This window comes from Hyperolius riggenbachi, chromosome 6 (assembly GCF_040937935.1).
Source record: "Hyperolius riggenbachi isolate aHypRig1 chromosome 6, aHypRig1.pri, whole genome shotgun sequence".
NCBI lineage: Eukaryota > Metazoa > Chordata > Amphibia > Anura > Hyperoliidae > Hyperolius > Hyperolius riggenbachi.
In genome coordinates, this window is record NC_090651.1 from 75,326,411 (window position 1) to 75,352,397 (window position 25,987).

The following is a 25,987-nucleotide window of genomic DNA, read 5'->3' on the forward strand; positions in this document are numbered from 1 at the left end:
GCAGAGAGCAAAGATATTCAATGAGCCACAGCACCTAATCACAAACCAGCTTTCTACACAAAGTAGACTACATACAAAAGTAAAGTATGCTGATAGCTGAGAAAAGATAGCTGAGAAGTATGATTGGTTAGCGTGGATTACTGCACTTTCTACTGTGTGTTTTGCCTTACTGATTAAGTCCAACACACAACAAGATGGACTTTGCAAAGGATGGGCTTTAGCAGCAGGAGACCATCAAGAGAGCAGGAAGAGGGAAGGTCCGCTTAACTGGATGACTAAAAGTCCGATTTTTATTCAGAAATCATCAATACTGGACAATAGGCATATCAGCTCATGTGATCGGTCTCAAATTGGTTTGAGGAACATCAATCAGAGTTTAACCTGCTTCCTTGGCTGGCTCAGTCCCCTGACCTCAATCCTATTGGGCATTTGTGGGACGAAGTTGAAAGATCACTTCAAAGCTTGGAAACGCCACCATCCAATCTGACCCAACTTAGAGCTGCCATTATGTCAGCATGGGCCAACATTCCTTAGCAACGGTATCAGCATCTTGTTGAGTCCGTGCCAAGAAAAACAGCTGTGATCAGAAGTAAAGGTGGACTAACTCGTTATTAGAGGGTGCCTCTAATTTTGTGGTATCTATCTATCTATCTGTGCCCATATATGTTACAATTTTTTATTTTTTTTCCTCAAACAGAGAAATTCGTTCAATTAATGCTCGAAAAATGATAGAATATGAAGAAAAAGTTGGTTAAATAGTATTTTTTTTATTTAATCTACATTTAATACACTATACCATTTCATAAACAATCGCTCGGATTTTTCCAACAAAAAAAAAAATCAATATTTTCGCTCAATTTTTACTCAATTCGATTTTGGTTGCATAAACGGTAAAATCGAACGTTTTAATTGCACTGTGTATGAGCACCATAATATATGAATACACGCGCAGACCTTACGAAGAATATACACACTGTTATAGGTTAGCAAAATGCAGATGTGAAAATGTGCACATTAGGGAAACTGTCCTCCCCCGCCTTCCCTACACTTATCTCTGCGATATGTCCCTGTACATTACTTCCCTTGTCAACTTGAACAAAAGGCCCCATATGTTTCTGCCACAGATACCCAGCATCATCATTTCCAGTCTGTGCTGAAATGCAGCTTAAAAAAAAATAAAAAAATAAATTGAAGCCCGTCATTTCAGACCATTAGGCAATGAGCTTTGGTTTGTGATCGGCACAGTAAAGCAAACACACACATTTTTTTTCTCCCTTTTTTTTTATCCATGTAGCCATCCATCAGCTGCGGCTGTCAACAGAACAAATAGCAGTGTTTTCATGCCGCGATCTGGCCTGTTTTTATTCCAGCACAAAGTGTTTCCTGTCTGACGGTTTGAGCGTTAACTCTCCTCTCTAAATAGGTACTTATCACTTAACACACAAGTGGCGCGATGACACATTCCCGTCTGCCTGGCCTTGCCTACCCTGCTGCAAGCATATAAAGTGATACTAATAGCTCTTATTATTTACAAAGTGTAACCTGTGAGCAATAAGTGATGCCAAGGACTCAGCTGGCTCATTTTATTTCCCCTATATATTTATATGCCTGTCTGTATGCATCTATCTGCTGCCTTAACCTCACCGGATTCCAAAGGAGCGCCGTTTGGTAAAATGATAATGATTTGCTTCTATTCACAAGCCTGATATTTCACTATCCTAAGTGCGACAGCAGAGAGGAGTGTAAAGTGGGGGGTTTCTGATTTGTTTTCCATTTTCTAAGTAATAAATGCTCTTACTGTTAAGGGGGGAGGTGGCCTGAAAGAACTTCCCAATGGCGCAGGAAGATGCCTCTGCATTTACTGAATTATCAGCCTACAGAGAGAAATTTGGGGCAGGCTTACGGGTATCGGCATTTGGGCAGCGAAGGAATGAGACGCCTTCTCTTCAGGCCACTCAGTTGACCAATAATGACTGCAGGCAGAGATGGGGTGATGTCACTTGATCTGTGCATATCCACTCCTTGGCTCGCCTATGCTGGCTACATGCTGTAGGAGAGCTGGTCTTGTTCTAAAACCCCCTTGTCTGATGCTTCTTGGTTCGGCATGTCTGCAAAGCCAAAATGTACTTTAAGGAAACCTGAGACAAATCAAGTCTCAGGTTTTATACTTAACTAGGGCCTCCTCCAGCCTCCTTGAAACCTTCGGCCCTTCACTGTCTCCTCGGTCCTCCCGTTAGAAGCCCCAGTACACTGGCCAAGTCACGCAACTGTGTCCCAGCCCCCCGGTCGCAATCCTATGGCCGGGAGCGTTCTGCACCTTTGCAGTAGTGATTAAGTGCATGAGGGATGGGAGTAAGAGATGCACTAGCATGACAAGTGCAGAAAATATTGGATTGCATTCTCAGAGTTAGAGCCATATTATGAAAAATATTCTGTTTTAAGGTCTTAAAGGAAATTATAAAATGTAAAATACATGTACACATACATAAAAGAAGTACTTCTAAAGTAAAATGCACTATAAATTATTTTTCTCCTATGTTGCTGTGGCTTACAGTAGGCAGTAAAAATCTGACAGATCCAACAGGTTTGGGACTAGACCAGCCTTTTTCAAACTTTTTATAGTGGAGGAACCCTCATTAGAGTGCTCATCATTATTCTGACCCCTAATTTAGTGCTTCTTTTTACAGTCCCCCCGTTATCATGTGCTCTATTATACTTCCCCCACGATGGGGGAAAATACCAAGGAACCCCTTCAGAGTAGTCAAGGAACCCTGGTTGAGAAAGCCTGGACTAGACCATCTCCTCTTGGGGAATACTTAGTATCTCCTTTATTCTATACAAAAGCACTCACTGGAAAGGATCTATACAAAGATGTTGTCCAACCTCCCAATTCAATTGAATAATATTTTTGCAGGTGGACAGAGCTGTTCAATAAGTACTTTTGAAAATAAAGACAACCCTAAGAGTCATTCATGAGGAGATGGATTAGTCCAAAACCTGTCAGAACTTTCAGATTTATACTGCTTACTGTAAGCAACAGGAACATATGAGAAAAGTGATTTCTAGTGCATTTTAATCTGGGACAATTGTATGCATGCATTTAAAATATGACTATTTTTTTGTGATAGTGGTCCTTTAAGTGAGAGTGTTACAGTATAAGGAAGACTATGTTGACATTTGAGTACTGCAGGTTAGGCAACCATCATGTGTTCCACTACTTTGTATTCATGGAACCTGAATTTTTGTCAGCTTTCTGCGCTGTGAGGTCCTGCAAGGGGGTATTATTTTTTTTTAAGTATTACGGTATACATTTATAGAGCACTGACATATTTCCTGTATTACTTTACAGAGAACAATGAACAAGTCCCATCACTAACTGTCCCTCAAAACCTAATGTATTGCACTTAAAGTGTTATTTCCAGCCAGGGAAAATGGCCACTACAGCTTTCAATGTTGCCTGAAATCATTAGCCTGTCATGAAATGTAATTGTTTGCATTAGATCCTGCATTGATTCTCTAAAAACAGATGTTTACAAGTCCCGTGTTTTCACCCCTGACTCTCACAAAGCCTCATATGGCTGGCGAGTGGACAGGTTAGCGGAATGCAGTACAACCCTATGTGTTTGTGTCTTATTAAATGTGTGTAACCTTCTTGCGAGGAGCACAACCAGACTTGCTTTCACTTCCTCTGATCCATCCAGACAAATGCAGCAGCTTGTTGGATGGAATTATACCACACAACAGAAGTCTGAAGGAAAGGATGGGGTCACCTTAGCAGTCTGCTAGCTAAAAGCCTATAATGTTTGTATACATTGGATTAGAAAAACTGACCACAGGTACATTGACAATATTTTGGGGTCAATTAAACTGTTATTTTGGCCAAGAGAGACGAAGTAAAGAGGGAGATCCATCCCTGCCCCCATCAGTAGCTCAGCTGATATTCCCCCAAACAGCACGCGTGCATGAAATACAGGTGCGGTGAAATTTGGGCGCCTGGAAATAACAGATTGCCTACTTTAGAATGGTGTTTTTTGTTAGTAAAATATTGTTAAAACCTAGCCCTATTCTCACACAGAACCCTCCCTCTACAGTACCTAACCTTAACCATCCCTTCCCCCACCCTGCCTTAACTTAACCCCTCCCCCCCCCCCCACATGGCTAACCAACCCCTTCTAAACGTAACCCTTCCACGGCTAACTTTAACCACCCTCCTCCGCGTCTAACCTTAATCTTCCACAGCCCCCCCATGTTTAACCTTAATCAACACCCCCGTCACAACTAACCTTAACTGACTCTTCGCCTGTCGCCAATCTGCTGCACAAAAAAAGAAAATTTTTTGGTGCCGCCATTGGTGCCTTTTTAAATAGCATCTATACTGTGAAACACGGGCAACCAATCAATAGTGGGCCTTCGGGCCACCTGCAATGCAAGATATGGCTACAAATAAGAGGCACAGTTTCAAACTATAGCCGCTATTTAAAAAGGAGTTGGGAGGAGTTGGAGAACTTTGCCACTAGTTTGGCTTACATGAGCATTGTGGAAGACTTGCAATAGCGGTTTATTTGATCTGCGGATGCTATATATATATGCAGTATAGGTAGCTTTTCACAAAGGATTATAGCGACTGTACACATAGGTTAACTAGAGTATTGTACTCCTCTCAGGATTTTTATTTAACATTTTTACTTTTTATCATTATTATTTTTCATTTTTTACATATTTTTATTGTGTATACATACTCTTAAGAATTTTTTGAGGAACCAGTGTGCTCTGGCTTGTATGAGATTGTGCATGTAAGTTTGTGATGTGTATGAGTATTATTATTACTTGCTCTTTTTAATATACAATAGAAATAAAAGTTTTACCTGTTTATATACCTGGCGCTCTTATTTTAGTAATTGTGTTCGGCTATTTAAAAAGGCGCCTATGACAATGCCCAAGTTTCTGCCGCTAGTGGGCACTTACTTTTCCTGCTTCTAACAGCAGACTTCAGCACCAAATCAGTACCGAACAAGTGGACAGGGTCACTTACTTGCACTTCACAGCGCCCTTCAAGTGACTCCAAAGTATGGAGTCTCATGGAGCGCGTCATGAAGCACCAGTAAGTGACCCTGTGTGCTTGTTCGGTACTGATATAATGCTGAAGTCTGCTGTTTTGGAGAATCCAGGTGTTCAGAATCCGATAACATGCACTTGAAAACCAACACTAGTTATTATGCGATTGGCTATAGGGTCAGCAGAATGTCAACATTTTCGCTGTAGTGGCCATGTAGCGGTTATTGTCATTTTTTCGATTATTTGTTGCTTATTTAATGAGAAATTAAGACAGACTTGTAACCTGAAAGAGAACATCGGCGGACATCAAAATAACAAAGCCATGAACCTTCTTTAAACAAAGATATTTTCTCATCTACATAAGAAAGTTTAGAACACAGCGAGTTCTCTGAGCATGAGCTTCAAAGCTTTTGTCTGAGGCCCAATGAAAGCGCCTAACCACAGGCGTCCATTTTATGAAGGGTTCTTGAAGCTGTCGCTCGGTAGACTTTAAGGAAGAGAGAAGAGAGGACAGACCCGCCAGAGGCAGCTGCTCCATTTTTACACAGCGGCCCTGTTTAATTCTCACTTATGAAACAGATGAGGCTGTTTGTCGACTAAAATGCCTTCCTGCTGGGCATTGGGACCTTCCAGAGAGTGCAGCCAGCTCCCCCCTTTCCTCTAGACTTCTCTATTCTGCAGGCAGAGATTATCAGACAAGAAAAACAAGGCACCCCCAGGCCACGGAGAGGGTCTCTCCAGCACAGTGTCTTTGTAATGGCATCATGTCAAGAACGCTCAGATCTCTGACTGGGATGAAGCCAAACATTTGCTAAATGACAAGCCTTCTAAAACACAACATGCCAAGAGGACAAATCATACACACTTGCTGCTTCTGGCCGGGATGAGCTCGGCTTTTTCACCTGGGCTTTCTTAGTAAATTGGTTTTGCATGCTCTACATGGGCAGAAGGCTGATACCATCTGGGGGGCTTTTATGCACTGCCTCAAAGCGCAGCATTGAAACGTAACTTGTTAAGACAGAAAACCACCAGAATATGATCTGATCTGCAGGCTGGTTGATTCTGTGGAAATAAATCTGTGTGCTTTAATTATCGCCCAAAAATGTATATGTGATAGTTGTGGCTGTCATTGTGATGGCTGTACAGACATCCCCACTTTCTGCATTCATTAAAACATGGGCTATAGGCAATCGGCCATGGCAGAATTTTTAATCTGACTGTTTTATCTTTGGTTGTGATGGGGAGCCTTCTGCTTCTTCTCCCCTCTCCTTTCCATAGGACAGTACATGCAGCTACCTGCATCATCACTAAATAGAACAGTACCTGAAGCCTTCTGTTTCTTCTACCCTTTCCTCACCACAAAACAGTACATGTAGCCTCCCACTTCTCCTCCCCTCTGCAGGGGACAGTCCATGAAGCCTCCCACTCCAACCCCCTCTATAGGGCAGTCCATGTAGCCTCCCACTTTTCTTTCCCTCTGCTTGGGACAGAACATGTAGCTTCCCACTTCTCCCCCACCTCCTCTCCATAAGGGAGTCTATGTAGCATCCCACATCTCCTCCCCTCTCCATAAGTCAGTCCATGTAGCCTACCACTTCTCCTCCCCTCTCCATAGGACAGTCCATGTAGCCTCCAACTTCTCCCCTCTGCATGAGACAGTCCATGTAGCCTCCCTCTCCCCCCCTATTCCATAGCGCAGTCCATGTAGCCTCCCACTGGTCATCCCCTCTGCTTGGGACAGACCATGTAGCCTCCCACTTCTCCCCCCCTCTCCATAGGGCAGTCCATGTAGCCTCCCACTTCTTTTCCCCTCTGGGGCAGACCATCTAGCATGCCTCCCACTTCTCCCCCCCCCCCCCTCCAAAGGGCAGTCTATGTAGCCTCCCACTTCTCCTCCCCTCTGAATAAGACAGTACATGCAGCATCCTGTTTCTCCTCTTCTCCCCACACTATAGAACATTACCTGCAGTCTCATACATGCACTATTAACGTGTGCAAGAGGAGTGTCAGACAAAACAGTTGGTCGACACTGTGGACCTGTATTATTGAAGTGCACAAAATTCACAAATTGTTTATATACCTTCTGCACACTCCACATTTGTTCACAATGTGTAAATGAGAAGTGCTGGCCTATTTAAATTACCACTGCTCTTGGAGCGGAGTCTACACCAACACCACTACAGTCACTCTATTAAGATAATCATTATTAGCCAGAGTAAAAAATGTTTTCCTTCAGTTTTTTTTCTAATATGTATTATTAAAATACCATAATTACATTATTTTCAATAAAAAAAGCAAATGAAGTGCTAGCACCCTCTAGTGGCCAGTTGCTGTATTGCTCCTGTTAAGCTCTTGGCATTGAATGATGTAAAGAGTGATGCTCTTGGCTGAAGGTTCAGTGATAAAGGGGGATGTAGTAGTCAATAAAGTTTCTCCATTCATTGCTGGGTGATATGCCATACATAAGCACATTTTATCTCATACGCAGCCAAGGCCGTCTGTCCCAATCAAAAGCTTCCTCAGCCAAGATGATTATTTCCTTGAGTTAGGTGAGCTCATTTAGCCAAACGATCATGTCTCTGGGTACTTTAAAGGCTTCTTTTAGAGGTAAGAGATGGTGGTGATGTTAGTTTAACAATGAAGATAAGATTATGACACACAGTATGCCCACTTGATGAACGTTCCTGGTAGTTGTAATTTTAATGATCCTTTGAGCTACTCTGATAAAAATTCAAGCTTGTGGTGACATTTATACTTTGCTCCATATTCCCAAATGTAGCTATTCTCATAGACTGGAATGGAGAGCACATTGTACAAAGACACCCTGTAAAATAGAAAATGACATTTCGGCAAACAGCTGAGATCTGTCTTTATTAACCCTTTCACTTCCAGCTATTTTTTTATATATATATTTTTTAAACAAACACTACACTCCAGTGCCAGCTATGCTTGTATTGTGTTTATTAAATGTCTTGCCCAAATCTACATGTGCCAGTCCAAATTAGTCAGTAGGATTGTTATTAAGGTGCAAAGAAATTTGAGATAATTGACAATGATGCTAATTATTATGATACCTAATGATACTTATTATTATGAAAATCTATTGTAAAATGGACTCATCAAATCTTGCAGTGAAAGCATTTTACTGTTTCAAATTCCAGCTGCACAGGTTTGCAGTAACATTTGCATACTTCTGCATCAACTTAGGATGATTTGCATATTTCAAATAAAGTAGAAAGCTGGCACTGAGCTAACACTTCTCACTAAACGTCTTTTAGACATACGTGGCAAAGGAACATTGGTGGCACAAAAATGCCTATAGACATCCACTGCAGGAGGAAGTAGTTTTGTATTAACCGCTTCCGGACCATGCTAGTTGAAATGTATGCCCTGTTTATGTCCGCTTATCCCTCCCAGTGAATAGGTTTCAACTTCCCTATTCGCCCCATACAACACTTTAACCCGCTCGCTCTGCTGTCATGCTGACAGCAGAGCTCTATATCTCGGTCAAGAGCCAATTGCATTGGCTCCCGACCTTGTGATCACAGTGAACCAATTACAGTGAACAATCCTCGTATTTGAGGAAGAAATTGTCTCTGGTCCTTTAGGGGCCAAAGATCCAAAGTACGGAAGAAGTGAGGCCCCATTCACACTAGAGCGTTTTGCCGGCGATTTCAGCAAAACGCTCAAGCGTTAGCGCTTTTGAAATTGCTAGTGCTATAATACCCTCTGGGCCCATTATTACTTGCCCGATTTGCGTTAACCACCGGCGATTAACACAAATCACCAAACGCGTAGCCTGCACCATTTTCAGGCGATTTCTCGCCGATTGCGTTTCAGTGCTATAGAAGCGCTAAACGTGATCGCGGGAAAATCGCTGCCGTGTCCAGTGATTTTTCCATGTGAAATCATGGATAAATCACTACCGCAAAACGCCAGCGGTAATCGCCGGCGTTTTGTGCTTTTAAGTGTGAATGAGGCCTCAAAAAGCTTTTAGACATCCGTGGTATATGGATACAAATAACACAGCTATAGATGTCTGTGGCAGTCTAAGGGTTAGTTTATTAGACACATGTTTTAGTAGATCACTTTGCAAGCTAGCTGGTCCAAGCGTCTGGGATTTTGTTGAGTTTTTAGCTTGGTACACAACACAGGCTATGGTACATCATCTCAGAAGGATGAAGAGGAATTGTCCGACCGCGCGGATCCAGTCAGTGCCTCCGCGTCGCCGATCTTTCCAGCATGATTTAGGAGATTATCTCCTTCTCCCATCTGAGCAGCCACAAGGAGCAATATCCTGTGAAATTGCAGTAAAAGGAAATTAGACTTAACACTATCTTAATCCCTTTTTTACTCTTGTGATGGGATCCGCTTATTGATATGAATCGAAATATCTCTCCATAATACCACCTGAACTGTGAAACTGACAAATTGACAGAGAAAATGTCAGAATTAACCCCCTACTCACTACGGCCTCCATAAAATCACCAGACCGTGTTTCACCATAAAAATGAACTGTGAAATCTGAGTACGCTGGAGTGCCAACTTAGATTATTAAGAAATCTTCTTTATTGAGTAAAATCTGATGTGTTAAATTGCATTATGTTCACCACCAGGGCAAGTAATATTTTTACTGCTGCTACAAGTGTAGCATGGCTGAAGCCAGGGACCACAAGTGCAAAAACGTATAAAAGGTTATACAGTATAGAAGCATGCTAACAATTCAGTATTCTGTTCAGTATTTACCAGCTATTCATTTTTGAGACTAAAGTCTGTGGCAGGCGTGAGTTCTACCACTGACATTATCACTAAGGGCTCATTCACTTCATACGCACTGCCATGCGCATTTCAGCAGCGCGTAGTGTGTGCAATATGCAAGAATGGCAAAAGTGCATAGACAGCACTTCTGCCGTTCAGATCCTGTGTGCTGCGCAGCAGTGCAATTTTTTTTGCCCAAGCGCAGCACTGACCCAATCACTATAGTGAATGGGATCAGAAGTGCAGATGGCTTTCGATCGGTTGTGTTGCATTCTGATCGCCCGGCCAGTCTGTGTCAATGATGTGAAAAAGTCCTCTGTATGAAGATAGAATAAGAAGAAGAAAAAATACCTCAAGGACAATTATATTTATATAACATAGATTTTGCAGCCTATATTACATTATTTTACTTTTATCTATTGTAAAGTGATGAGTACTGTTGTGAAACAAGTGATATGAGTTCAAACCCTCGAGAGGAAGTGGCAAATGGGTGTATCTACACATGATTAGCCCAGGGATGTGAGTGAGGATAGTGCGAATGTGGAACATGACTTTGGTAACTCCAATTGAAAATGGTATTTACCGCTCCTTTAATACTTTTTAGATTGTTAACCCAGATCTAGTATTCAGATTAGGTGTTCTGATTTTACTGTCTGCATGTTTGTTCCAAGTACTACTGAAGCTAAGAGACTGTCATGACAACCAAGCAGGTGCCATTTTATTGAATGGAAACAAAAATGGTACGGTCCCAAGCTCCCCTTAAAGTGGACCCAAATTAAAAATACAAGATTTCAGAAATACAATCTATTTTCTAAATTATAATAATAAATAGCAGTCTTTTTTCAGCTGCATGATGACAAATATAAAATATTTTACATTTATTGGAGGAACCCCTCCCTTCCTTTCATATTGCCGGGACAGAATCCGGCAAACTGGTGGAGTAGGTGGTGTCCGGCAAAGGAGGAATTGCTAATGGCTGCCACCTGTATAACCCTAGTTATGAAAAGAGACTGGTGAAACGCATGCACTGAAATGCTCATAGGCTTGAAGGAGTGTTTATTTATCTTTGTATGTGTCAGAGTGGTGCAACTAAATATTTTGAAATAAAAAATGTTTTGGTTTGGGTCCGCTTTAATAACGATGACAGTAAATGAGAGTGTGTACACAGCTTTAGTATTGGTTCCTGATATGCTGATAAGTGATCAGATCACGGATGAAGAGGAGGGTGCTGCGGTGCTATAGTTACATACAAACAAATACTGATATTTGTCTAACTAACCTTTGGCGTTCCAGGAGCCATGCCATCCTTCTGTGCCATATTCTTGCTGCCAGGAAAGAAAAGAGAAAGATGAAAGTGAATATTATACCCCAGTTTAAATAAATCAATGTTCTAGAGAGCAGACACAGTTAAACTCCCTTGATTTATCAGATTGATGCAACTATTTTTACATTATCAACAGCCTATAATCAGCAGTTTTATACACAGCCTCAGGAGTGCTCAATACTTGGTTACATTGGATCTAATGTACCACCGTCTGCACTATCCATCCATTTAATCTGTCATAGATTGCATGGAGAAGGAAGGGAGCCACTAGACAGCAGGGGACTGTATAAGGGAGGGAGGAAAGAATAATCCATCAGGGAACTTTATAAGGGAGGGAGGTGGCATAGAGGTTGACCCACAACTTGGTCCCAGTATTCATTTTTGGCCCACTATGCATTTGAGTTTGACACCCCTGCTCTACCGCAATGGAGACAACAGACAGGTTCAAAACAGCCATGTCTGAACAAGTCCTATAGATAACATAGGTTCCATTGCCATGTCCATTTGTTTGCTGGTCTCTGTTGTGGAAAAATGTCTGTTTTTAACCACCACCATAACTACTGTCACTGAGCTGTTTGAGACAGAATCATGCCCATTGCCCTTAAAAAGGCTCTCAGGTTCTGTGATTCATTACAGTATGAGTAATGCCACAATGGAGAGGACACCATAATACTATTATCAGCTCCTGTCAATATTCCAGAGTCGATTTGAGGGAAGACCGATAATGTACCAGTATGCTTTGGTAATGGCAGGAAACCAGAGCTTCAAGAGTTAAACTATGACAAGACACAAAACGTTTATATTGCTCTTTTCTCCCAGGGGACTCAAAGCTCCAGAGCTGCAGCCACTAGGGCACAATCTATAGGCAGTAGCAGTGTTGGGGAGTCTTGCCCAAGGTCTCCTTACTGAATAGGTGCTAGCTAACAGGAAGAGTCGTGATTTAAACCCAGGTCTCCCGTGTCAGAGGCAGAGCCTTAACCAGAACACTTTCCTTCCACTGCCTACACTATCCAGCTACTGCTCATGTAGACAAACCTGATGCAGATACTAACCTGTACCGGTTACTAACTTGGCACCGGACAGCTTCTAGAGCAGAGGAAGTACTGTAATACACACTTGGCTTCTACACTGCCCACTTAGCCACCATGTTATCACCATGCTTCCAAACCATTTCAAACATTTCATTTCAGTTAAAATTAGATGGTGTTGATGGGGCTTATCAACATCAAACTATCAATTTATTGATCGTATTTTCGTTCTTTTTTTCCTGATCTAAAAAATTAGATTGGTAATCTCCCTTATGGGCCTGATTGATGATTTCTGATCGATTCCTTCCAATCACAATTATCATGTGTTGTAGGAAAAGGAATCCCGCTACACCAGAAGTAAGGTGAAAATAGAAAAACTCTTTATTCTTGATCCAACATCAGTATAAAAAAGCTCACGCGTATCAGAGCATGGAATGGCTCCTTAATCTTAGCTTGCAGAAACATGTGTTACACAGATTAAATAGTGTAAGGCCACTCCCGGAGGGGGTGTACACATTGGCCTTAAAGTTGTATACATAGTATTTAAAAAATGGTATAGACCATTAACAATACAAATATATAAAAACACTAAGTAATCGATTAGTAAGACAACATCGGAAAGTCGATCATTGGTTGAAATTGTATCGTTAAGGGGCACCTTCACACTCACGGCACTGGCCACACCATCGCATTCCACACCATCAATACTGTAAAAAAAATCAGAAATGAATGTCCTACAGGAGTAGATTGTCAGCTTTGTGGCACTGGCAATTCCCAGCATTGCTTTTCTATTTCTACCAGTAAGCACCGGCGCCTCTTCTCCCGCTAGCTGCAACCCGCCTCCGATTTAATAATGCAATTCCCCCTTAAGACAGGTTACATTTGAAACAATTACATATTAAAGCTAAACTGGGATTGAGCTGTAATTTTGGGTTATTAGAGTAATCTTTCTGATGTAAATTCTCCAGCTAACATGCAGCAAACAGCAGCTGGAAATAAATTATTTTTCCCTGATTGGATTTGTCAGGTCAGCAAGCACCTGCAGCACTAAAGAATGGTGAAATATGTTCCAAAGCAGGCGAGGGGCTGCTAAGAGCAGGGAGAGGGGGCGGCCCACTGCCCCGCGCCCCAGACACATTCCTTGTAGCCCCCCCGGCTCTGATGGATGTCTGGGGGGGGGGGAGAGATTGTGTATTTAATAATGGAATTTGTATGCACGCCTGCAGTCAGGAGCCAAGGATGAGCGACCAAGAGGCGGAGAGTATTGGAAGATGTTCGCTAAACAGATGCTTATAACAGAACAAGACATATGAAATCAGATCTAGTCAGTATTAATATCCAGGGGCGCCCGCGCGTACACAACACGCACTCACACTCCAGCACACACACCCCCCACTCCGAAAATCACCACCGAGGACGACAATACATTTTTATGAGAAATTTTAAGGAGATCAGCACATGAGATGTGACAGAAAAAGTGATGTCGCTGTCACGTTCACTTTGCAGAGAGCATTTTTAGTCCCAGATGCTGAGCAGCCACAGCACGGGAGGAGAAATTGAATTTTGGCTCCCTTTAATGCTCCTTGATTTGGCAGATGGTTGGGCATTTTGAAACGAGAACGGATAGGAGGGGATTTGCAGTGCAGGAGAGATCGATGGAATTAGCTTCCCTGACCCACTCAGGCTCTTGTAAAAGAATCGGGCTAGGGAGAAGCTAGAGGAAGCCAACACAAACTGCATCAATTCAGTTGTTGTGGAAATAAAGTTCCAGCATAAACTGACAGCCACAGGGCTTGCTGGGACTTACAGTCCATTGCTAATTGTAAGAAGGAATGAAGAGTGTCAGGAGTACCTGTCATTCTTCCAGGTGGAGATAAAAAAACAAACAAACCCTAGAGAACCAGGAGCCTCTTATGGTGTAGTATGTAAAGTAATGCAGAAAGGAACAGTGTCTCAAGGTAAGAGAGATTTGGCTCAAAGCACTCCAAGCCAATTCATTCTTAACTTGAGACCCCACTTTATTGACCTGAGGAAGCGGAAGACTGCCCACGAAATGCATTGTCCAGTGTTTTTTAATCCATTATTTTTTCCATGTAATACCAGTCCTTGCCTTGGGGTTTTTTTGTTTTTTTGTTGCCTTTTAAGCTGTTTTTAATCATTGCACACATCCTTTAGGCTGCCTCCCACCCAGTGTAACAGTAAGAAGGAGGTTGGAGGATCTGGAGAGGTTTAGAAGGTGGAAAGCAGAGTAAGAGAAAGTACTGAGCTATCACTTATAATGACATTTTAGAAATAATGGACTTTGAATGAAAATGTCTCTAACTGATATGCAGTTATATATCATTAATGAGCGCAAGTATATCCAAGACCAATATAAAGATTTGACAGAGATTACAAATGGATATTTTACTCCAGGAACTGTACAAAGTACAAAGTCATTTAAAGGGTAGCTCCATACTCTAAAGGAGACACAAAAGTAGCAGAGCTGCTGGAGATGCAGTCCCTGGATGCAAGCACAGCTCTGTACTCACATCCATGGACTACGTCTCCCAGCATGTATTGCTACACGTGCGAGACACTGTCGGGTATTACAAAATCTGCCAGATGCGGTCAGCCGAGTGGAGTAGATGGTGCATCCCATATGGGCCGGGGGCCAGTGGAGGAGCGCCCTCTAAGTATGCAATGAAGATTACACCCCTGCCAAGTCCCCCCCCATAACTCTACAAACCTCCCTTATGGGGGACAGGGTTATTTAAAAAAATAATCTGATGCTCAAGGTGCTTTAAAGTGAACCTGGACTCTTGCACAGGACAGAAGGAAAACATAGAGAAATGCACCCTGTATGTATTCAGAGAGTTTAGGCTGTCTAATTCCCTCTCATTTGTGTCTAGTCTCAAGTTGTGATTTGATCCTCCCCTGTGTCACAGATAAGCCCATTTGAAAGCACAGGCTGTAAACAATATGTCTGCTTCCATGAATCAGGAGGTAGAAGCAGATTTATTTTAGGATTTGTTTGAGCTGTAACAAATAAATGTTTTTTGTTTAGGCCTGGTCCACACTAGGTCCGGAAACGTATCCGTGGCTGCGTTTTTCAAACCTGATGAAAAACGGAGTCCCGGATACTAATGTTTAAAATAGCAGCCAGCCTCACCCAAGTAAAAAACGGATCCGTCTGCGTTTGAGGGGACCCGTTTTCAAAACCTGAACGGAAGGTCCGGATCTGCTGCATTTTTCACGCAACGGATCAGGACCACGGATACACGCAGGGGTAGTGAAAAGCAATGAGAAAACGCATCTCCAGCTCCACAGGCAAAAAACTGATGTGAAAACGGATAGCCTGAGCTTGATGATTGGCCCGAAAAAATCCTCCCACTCCTTCCTAATGATAGAGACGTTTTCTGTCAGGGAAAAACTGAACGGAAAGTGATGCAAAACTGATGCACTTTCATCAGTTTGCAGTACGGTGGTACTTCCCCTAATCTTCCCCTGATCCGGACTGCAGTGTCCGCCCTGCAACTGTGTCTAGTGTGGGCCTAGCGTTATTATGCTGTGTGTATTTTAAAGCAGAGAGGAGGTCTGAGACTGAGTTCAGGTCCACTTTAAAGCTATACATCTACTCTGAAGGACATAAAAAGAAAATGAAAGTAGTTGTTGCCTGCTATTCACACCACGGTGCCATCTAGTGGCTGAAGGAGCAAAGGCATAGTGCATTATACTCTGCCTTTGCTTTTGTAAGCTTGAGGCTCTAGTACAGGGGTGTCAAACTCAATCACATAAGGGGGTGGGGGGGGGAGAGATGTTGGGGTCTCTGGTGAGTAAACTAAAAACCATCAGGTGCAATACCTGGATTTGGCCCCAGCACTGGTGTGCAACTCTGGATGGGAGGGCAGCGTATACTGTATTCCACAAATATGCGGGAATACCCAAGGTTAGTAAATAGGAAAAGTGTGTTTTAGAAAGAGAATTCAAGAATAAAAATGACATTAAACTTTCAGGATAGTGTATATGTAAGTAGGATAGGTGTGTAAACAATTACTTTCTAACATAAGGTTTTATAATCAGGGGCAAACTGTGCTTAAAGTGGGATTGTCATCATAAAAATCTAATTTCAACAGCAACTGGTCTGAGTGTATTAAGTGATAAAGATGCTAATCCTGCATTCAAAACTTTCAAAACTTTTTCTGATGTTATGGTTTGGAGTTATCACATACCTTAGGAGCACTGGCACTTCAATAGCCATTGCCATTCAGTTGCATGCTGGGGGTTCTTTTTATCTATAATATATTCCTCCTCTTCCCTATATTTCCCTGCCTAGCTGCCTAGATGAAACATGATCCTCTGCTCGCTTGTGTTTATAAGCAAGGCTGAGGTGACTCAACCATTGGAGGAGAAAATAAAAAACAAGTTAAGGGAAGAAATGACATCAGGATTTAGCCTCAAACTGTGGGCAAAAGACATGGTTCCTACCAGGAATAGAATTCTATTCATTTACTATATAAAATTCTCTGAAATCAAAACGTGGACAGTACAATACATGTGTTATGTAAATAGATTAAGTATTTATCTACTTATATATGTGGGTTTTTTTTCCCGGCATAGTATTTCTAATCCTCCTGCTTTAAGGCAAAGAAACAGAATGTGAGGCGATAACTATTCATTTTTCTATTACATGTAGTATTTTTTTCTCTGGATTTTTGGCCAGTTAGCATCTTGGAAAAACTAGCATGGCCAGACTGCCCATAGTGGAAGGTTGTGGACAGTTACAAGATCATCCCTGTCACTCCTCTTTTCCAGGTTACTGCACGGATGACTACATGTTCTATTACAGAATGTTTATTTACAGACAGACATCCAGAAGTTTTCTTTTATTAAGACAGATTGCAATGTAAGCAGACTGTAATAATCAGGGTTCAGATTCCATGCAAACCCCCTCACAAATGACAAGGATTTGCATAAGACTTGACATATTCATGTGAAATAGCTACATCAATGTCATCATTTCTGTGTATGCTGGAATTAAATCCAGCGTCACCACTATAGGTTCCCCAAATATATCACAACTGCCATCCATCTTCATTGGATGATTTTACTTCCCTTGGAAAATAGCAGCAAGGTGCCTGGGCCCAAAAGGTAACACTCTAATTTATTTTCTGCTGCCCGGAACATTTACTAAATGTAAATCTGGCTTTTGAGAATTGTCCTGAATTATTAAACACACAAGAAAGAGGCATCTATTTTACATACTGCTTCACAGCTGCTACAAGAACAAGATCGGGATGATTTAACAAATAAATCAAGGAAAATAAATGAGTTAAAAGAAAATTTCTGCATATGAAGACACAGCCTGATTTTAAAGGTAACCAGAGATGAACGCTTTGGCACAAAATAAACACATCCCCCGATAGATTTTACAAAATAAATACTATACCTGGTATTTTTGCCGCTATGGTGTGCCGTTTTTTGTGTTTTTTTACAATAACTCCACGCAAAACACAGTTCATCAGAAAAGCAGATTATTTAGTGGGCTTTGTGCAAAATGAAATCACCATTTCTAAAAACCTCTTATGACTAACAAATGTAGATTAAAAAAAAAAGTTTTTCAATATACCCTTACATTAGCAGCTCCTCCCATCTCATCACTGCTCTCTGTGATGCTTTGAATATACAGAACAGGAAAGCAGAGCCAGAAGGGGGCAGGCTTTGGCTTCAGAGAAGACAGACTCAGCTATTATGATTCCTGAGCAAAGCCAGACTGAATGCTCAGTCGGGGATTTTATCAGGGCTGATAACAAGCAGGCTGAGCAGTAAAGGATGAAACAGAGAGCAGGGTAGGTGTTTTCTCTAATGTTCCCACTGATATATATGGTGAAATACATGAGGGTGCTTCATCTCTGGTTCACTTTAAGCTAGCCATATGCAGTCTGAGTGATCACTCAAAATCGTTTGAATGATCGCATCATTTGTATCACGATTTTATCAAAATCAATGGAATTGGCTTACCCATGCCTTATTATTTATCCTGTATTTATACATTATTATTTTTGTGTGTGGTTCATAATGGTTAATTTAGTACAAATTAGATCACAATTTTACATCCTGTTTGATTACATTTTAAATTTATCAGACCCTTAAAATCGATCAGAAGTTTTATGATTGATTTGAAGCTGAAGATTTCTAGGAAATATAATGAAATGGCCAAAAATTATATCAGTTAAACAGTACCATATCTATGGCTAACTTAAAGCAAACCTGAAGTGAAAGAGATATGGAGGATGACATATTTATTTCCTTTTAAACAATGCAAATTGCCGGCTGCCCTGCTGATCCTCTTCCTCTAATACCTTTATCCATTGACCCTGAACAAGCATGCAGATGAGATGTTTGACTGAAGTCAGACTGGATTAGCTACATGCTTGTTATAGGTGTGATTCAGACACTACTGAAGCCAGAAAGATCAGCACAACATACTTCTATGTTCTCCTAGACTGAGGATGTCTTCTATCACTATTGTTTTCCTGGCACCTCCATTTTTATAATATGAACCTGTCCTGGGTACTGACAATGAGATACAGGTCATCCCTCTCTCTCTCCCTTTAGATAGATTTAGCTTCCTTCTCCAATAGTAGGAGTGCTACAGAATACCACCCAGTTAAATCTTGGTTAACCAGAACTACCAGCACTACGTTATGAATTGAAAGGAACATAAAAACCAGTGGCATAGCAATAGGGGATGCAGAGGTTTCAGCTGCTATGGGCCCTTCGAACAATGAGAGGCATGCCAGGGTCCCTCTTTCAACTGATGTATTAGCTCTGCATTGGTGCTATATATTTTTTTTCTGACCCAGGAGTTCGAATTGACCTCATGCTTCACAGACAGGCAGTACCTCTGTACCTTCTCTGCTGTACCTCTGCACCAATCTTTATCAAACTGCTCACCCCTTACACCCCTCTGACACTGTGGCTGTCCTCCTCACATTTTTGTGCTCCATATCATGCAGTGGATATGTATAGAATGCTTTTACATTAGAGGCCCAATGTAAAGCTCGCACTGGGGCCCATAGCCTCTTAACTACGTCAGTGCTGAAAGTCCACCTATTAAATTATTCAGCTTTATGTGAGCAAGGACATCCCATAATATCTCTGTAAAATGACTAGGCTATAGGCACACTGTAAAATGTACAGTAGATTTGGCTTTTCAAAGAATGATTTGCATATTCATTCACTGAGCAGAAGTGATGCATCATGGGGGTTCATTCTAGCTCACATCAAGCTGAATCATTGTAGACAAACACAAGACAACATTTATATCACGCTTTTCTCCTGCTGCACTCAAACGCCAGAGCAGCAACCACTAGGATACACTCTATAGGCAGTAGCAGGGTTAGGGAGTATTGCCCAAGGTCTCCTCACTGAACAGGTGCAGGGTTACTGAATAGGAACAGCTGAGATTCTAACCCAGGTGTACTGTGTCAGAGGCAGAAAGTGAGGGAAATACTTCCAGATGAGGAAATCAACAGAAACCCACAAGAGGTCCTTACTACTTTTTGTAGTCTATAAAACAAAAATATTGCTTTCTTTCCTGGAGTTCGCCTTTAATGAATTAACAGTGTTTTTGATGATCTTCAACTAGAACCCTTGATTATTAAATACTAAATCTGCACAATCTTTTTCCTATTCAATTAAAAAAATGCCACAGGATTGCTGGAGTGTGCCCAGCACTGATGCAGCATATCCCGATGAACCTCTCTGAAGATGTAACTAATGGGTTCATTAACCTTCAGGATCAGCACTCTGAAGCAGCCAATCAGCAATCCTCTCTAAGTGTTCTGGCTGCACTAAGCATGTGAAAGCTAAAAGCCCATTGGCTGATCTACGTTACTGCTCATCACACAGCTTTGCTCTTGTGTGTGCAGCCTTATTAAATTAGCTTGATTATCTTTTTATTCCAAACACTAATAAATCTCCCAGCAGCCTTGAAACACTGCCAGGATGGCGAGCGAGGGTCTGTACGGTCCCCCGTTAATCACTCACCCAGCCAGGGCACAGGATAATGACCCATTTACATAGTAATTGCCCATACCGCTATCCACGTCTCTTCCTACACACCCCAGTGATACATGCGTTTTAAATTATAACATGTATACAGCAAATTAGTTACCAACTATCACACTTGTGACACTTTTAATTAAGGTGATTTACGCCGAATTATCCCTTGAAAATAAAAAATGCTGCCATGAGTCCTTAGAAAATATGATGCTCGTCCTCCGATTTTTTTTCAGCTTTTTTAAAATAATTTACCGTTTGTTTTAATCTGTTTTGGGAATTAGAAACTACTTTATTACAAAAAAGATAACTTCCTCTTAGTTAATCTTGCCCCCCTCTCTTTTACTATACCTGTAATTAACAGCTGCCCACAGAACTACTAAAGTGGCATCATATGATAAAGGGACCAGGGCGTATTAACTTGATAATTGAGATTAAACGGATCCTCAGCTACTGAAGGAACAGCTATTGTTAAACACCTATGGCCATGCCCACTTTTTACTGCAATACCTTCTCGGGCCCTTCAGTGCTCCAGATCTCCTTTTATCCTAGCAACACTCCTGCTTTAATTAACAGCTATTTCAAAGTCAGAAGACATCAGGTGGTCTAGCCCGTGAGATCAGTGCTATGTTGAGATTACCAGGGTATCACGTGGTACCCTGGTAATGACCACGTTACCTAGGTAACCTGGGTTGTACTGATGGTGCAACATGCGCTACCCTACTGTTGGGACTACCGGTAACATTGTACATTAGTGAATGCATAATCAACATAAGTCTGCCTGAATAATGTTTAAACAGGAACTAGAGGCGAAAAGGGGGAAAAAAATAAATCAATACATAGAAAAGTGAGAAGTTAAAAAATAGAAGAGAGATCAAGAAATGATTGATATTCGCCATGAAATTTGCTCGTGTTGTTTGATCCACAATGAGCCTGCACATAATCATCTTTACTGCTGGCAGCTGGTTAGTGTACTGGTTAAAGTGGACCTGAACTCTTGCACAGGACTGAAGAAATGCATAGAGAAATGCACCCTGTATGCATTTAGAGAGTTTAGCCTGTCTAAGTCCCCCTCATTTGTGTCTAATCACAAGTTGTAATCTGATCTCTCCCTGTGTCACATGACTGCCTTTGGCAGAAATGGCAGATAAGGCCATTTGAAAGCACAGGAGGTTAACAATATGTCTCTTCCAAGAATCAGGAAGTAGAAACAGTAAAGATTTATTTTAGAATTTGTATCAGCTGTAACAAAGAAACTTTTTTTTGTTTAAAGGTTATTATGCAGGTTATTATGCTGTTGCGTGTATCTTTTAGAGCGGAGAGGACGTTCTGAGTTAAGGTCCGCTGCCCCTGACACAGGAGACCTGGGTTCTAATCTCAGCTCTTCCTGTTCAGTAAGCTGCACCTATTCAGTAGGAGACCTTGGGCACTGCTACTGCCTATAGAGCGCGTCCTAGTGACTGCAGCTCTGACACCTTGAGTTCACCAGGAGAAAATTGCAATATAAATGTTGTCTTGGCAGACAAGAAAAAAAACTAAATGGCACCAACTGCCATTATTTATAACCACACCCACTAACATTGGGATAGGGTAAAAGGTTCACAGACAGGAAACTGTCAGGACATAGGTCAGGGTGTGGTTCACAGACAGGAAACTGTCAGGACATAGGTCAGGGTGTGGTTCACAGACAGGAAACTGTCAGGACGCACTGTCATGTCAGGACCTAGGTCAGGAAACTGTCAGGACCTAGGTCCTGACACAACACTGTGGGAGGGGTTTCACCACAATATACATACAGATCCCCTGATGATCTATTCAAGAGAAGGTAAAGATTTCTCATGGTAAAGGGGTTATCAGCTACTGACTGGGTAAACGTTCAATCTTGGTTACAGTTCCTCTTTAAAGGGACACTTAAGTCAAACAAAAAAAATGAGTTTTACTCACCCAGGGCTTCCAATAGCCCCCTGCAGCTGTCCGGTGCCCTCGCCGTCTCCCTCCGATCCTCCTGGCCCCGCCGGCAGCCACTTCCTGTTTCGGTGACAGGAGCTGATAGGCTGGGGACGCGAGTGATTCTTCTCGTTCCCAGACACATTAGCACCCTCTATGCTGCTATGTGGTATCTGATATATGCTAAAGCAGCATAGATGGCGCTATTGTGGCCAGGAACGTGAAGAATCACTTGCCTCCCCAGCCTGTCAGCTCCTGTCACCGAAACAGGAAGTGGCTGCCGGCGGGGCCACGAGGATCGGAGGGAGACGGCGAGGGCACCGGACAGCTGCAGGGGGCTATTGGAAGCCCCAGGTGAGTAAAACTCATTTTTTTTGTTTGACTTAAGTGTCCCTTTAAGGCAAGAATAAAACAATAAATAAAGCAAAGCTGACAAACTATCCTGTTGTGAAGAAAACTTGCTGACAGCTGTAGCTTTGAGGAGGGTCACATGATCAGCTAAATAGCCAAAAGAATCATTGTGGGGATGGGATAAGGGGCAAGAGCTTCACTTCAGAAAACAACTGGTTGATTAATCATTTAAGGAAGACTTCATGGGCAGATTACACATCTACAAACATCTAGCCACTGTTTGCTGAATTTAAAATAAGGATATCAATAGTATGTTAAAGTGGACCTGAACTCAAAACATCCTCTCTGCTCTTAAAGATGTGCAACAGCACAATAACCTTTAAAGAAAAACATTTCTTTGTTACAGCTGATACAAATCCTGCAATAAATCTACACTGTTTCTACTTCCTGATTCATGGAAGCAAACATATTGTTAACATCGAGTGCTTTTAAATGAGCTTATCTGCCGTGGCAGTCATGTGACACAGGGGGTGATCAAATTACAACTTGTGATTAGACACAAATAAGGGGGAATTAAACACGCTAAACTCTCTAAATACATATGGGGAGCATTACTCTCTGTTTTCCTTCTGTCCTGTGCAAAAGGTTCAGGTAAACCTTTTGCCTTCCTCTGGATCAACAGGGATATGTGAGGGAGCAGGCTGGTGTTGTACTTTAAACTGGTTGAACTCGATGGACGTATGTCTTTTTTCAACCAAAATAACTATGTAACTATGTAAGCATAGAGTGCAGTGCAGACCTGGTTTTATCCCGCTGTAGAAACTGTCAAGTTTACAGACTATATGCGTTCCTAGCCGTTTTCAGGGAACGCGTACTGGTACCAAAAACGCATAGAAACGGCTCGTAATGCTTTTTAATGGGGTAGTTCACATGTATGCGTATGAGACGCATACGTTTCTCATCCGCATTGCTGCACGCAGTTCTGTGCGATACGCATAGAAACGGACGCAATGAAAGTCTATGGACGCGTATCAAAAACGCGTACTATTGCGTTTTTAGCGTCCGTTTTCCTCTGCGGTTCCCATAATTCTTTTTTTCCCCTGGGTCACGTGTTTGTGCAAAACGCAATAGAAAACGCAAGAAAAACGCATGCGTTTTTTCAACTTGTGTTTCTTTGAATTTATACGCGTTCTACAAACGCAGCAAGTCTGAACAGGCCCTAACTTAGCCCACTGAACACCATCTCTAGAGCTAGTGGCTGGAAAATCTCTGTAAGATCCATCCAGAAGAATAATAATTGAGGTGAGAGCATATGAGAATGGGATTTAACTCAGAGTCCTGGCTCTGCCAAGAGGACAAGCTGAAGTCCGCCCGTCTTGTCATCTCTGGTGACAGAAAGCAGGCTCTCACCTCTTCATGTGATTAATAGGCTGCAGAGTGGGGACAGGACAGATATCACATAATGGCTGACGAAAAATAAATTCACAGCATCAACAGCTGGGCCAGATAATAAACAGACACCCGTCATCATAAATTTCAGCTTCCATCCTCCACCTCTGTGATAGGACCTGAAACAGCCTGGGAACGAAGGCTGACCATGTGATGGATGTGCAGGGTGACGCCCACACGCATTTGTTACCAAAGTTTTCTCTCCTGTAGGCCATTGGTTACAGGACACCAAATTCATCTGTAGAGATACCTATTTAAAGATGACTAGTCATGGACATGTAAGGCATGAGGAGCAGAGAAAATAATAGCTTTATGTTATTATATTTTGCTGGAGGCCACCGCTCTTTTGCATTCTGCCCTTTTCATTTCACCAGAGGACTCAAAATGATGCAAACGTGTGTTCAATGACAGCTGAGGTAAAAGGAATATTATGGTTGCCATTGCTAAGGCTCCTTTCACAAGGGAAGCTGAACTGCGCGCTTGTCAGGCAGTATATCTGGAGGTGTGGTTGGTAATGCCCACTGCAATGTTCCTGTAGGTGTACTGGGTTTTGCCCTTGGTAATGTTCCTGAATATATAGTGGTAGAGCACATCATTTGTAGTCAAGGGCGGGTTTATTCTTTATCTGCCCCTAATCCAACTTACTTGGTGCTCCCCATCCATATGCAAAGAGTGCCCCTCCCATTCTATGCACAGCACTCTCTTCTGTGTGTAACATCCTTGTACAGCAGCCCTGCTTTCATGTACAGCTCTCTTAAGCAGGATCTTCCATATATTGTAGACCTCTCTTAAAGTGTACCTGAGATGGGGCCCCTTTAAAAATGTATACATACCTGGGGCTTCCTCCTGCACGCTCTGGCCTGATCCTTGTCTTGCTCCCGTCGCTGGGAGTGACTGTTGGACTTTCTGGAGCCAACTGCGGGCAAATGGAGAGGCAGAAGAGGACGGTGTGGGAGCAATCAGGCGGGAGAGGGCTGGAGGAAGCCCCAGGTATGTATATTTACTTACTAATCTCCCATCTCAGGTTCCCTTTAAAGAGAACCAGAGGTGGGTTCTAAGAATCCTATTAGCACACAGAGGCTGGGTCTGCATATAATGCCCAGCCTCTGTTGCTATACTGTTTCCCCCCAGGCCCCTCCTGCGCTCTGCTGTCCCCCATAAATCACACAGCCGTGCTAGCGACACGCAGCGTCGCTAGCCGGCTGTTTTCATCTACACTGTCACTCTTGCCGCTCCCCCCGCCTCCTCTATGTTGCCGCTCCCTGCCTGCGTCCCTTCCCTCCAATCAGCGGGGAGGAAAGGGGCGCAGGCAGGGAGCGGCAACATAGAGGAGGCGGGGGGAGCGGCGAGAGTGACAGTGCAGATGTAAACACCCGGCTAGCGACTCTGCGTGTCTCTAGCACGGCGTTTTATTTATGGGGGACAGCAGAGCGCAGGGGGGCCTGGGGGGAAACAGTATAGCAACCAAGGCTGGGCATTATATGCAGACCCAGCCTCTGTTTGCTAATAGGATTCTTAGAACCCACCTTGGGTTCTCTTTAAGCAGGATCTTCCATATATTGCTCCCAATTTTCAGCCTCCTTTTTCTGTCTCTTTCATATTCAGCAACCCCTTTCCCATGTCCAGCCGTTCCCTTGGGCAGCAGCCACCTAAGGTCCAGGCCTTTGTGACCTTTCCAGAAATTCAGCCCTGTTTGTAGTTACATCCCTGCCTGATGGAATTACAAGCTTGAAGGAGTGTTACTGTAAATCAGGTATGGAAAGTAGAAAGATAAAACAATATACCAGCAAATAATTTCATCTTAAAGAGACACTGAAGCGAAAAAAAATATATGATATAATGAATTGGTTGTGTACTATGAATAATTACTAGAAGATTAGCAGCAAAGAAAATATTGTCATATTTTTATTTTCAGGTATATAGTGTTTTTTCTAACATTGCATCACTCTATAATATGTCCAGATTACACAACACTCAGCATTCAAAATGAGTCTTTCAGAGCAGTCTGTGAAGTAATAAACTCTTCTCTGCT

At 42.3% G+C, this 25,987-nt stretch overlaps 1 protein-coding gene across 5 annotated transcripts in view; it reads right to left on the reverse strand.

The window, feature by feature from the left end:
* RNF220 (ring finger protein 220) overlaps positions 1 to 25,987 on the reverse strand; it is a 338,165-nt gene that overhangs the window by 97,387 nt on the left and 214,791 nt on the right. For all 5 annotated transcript variants that reach the window (XM_068239542.1, XM_068239541.1, XM_068239540.1 and 2 more), the window contains exon 3: positions 11,093 to 11,138. In XM_068239542.1, the coding sequence (XP_068095643.1) occupies positions 11,093 to 11,138 (46 nt within the window). The remainder of the gene's footprint in view (positions 1 to 11,092; positions 11,139 to 25,987) is intronic.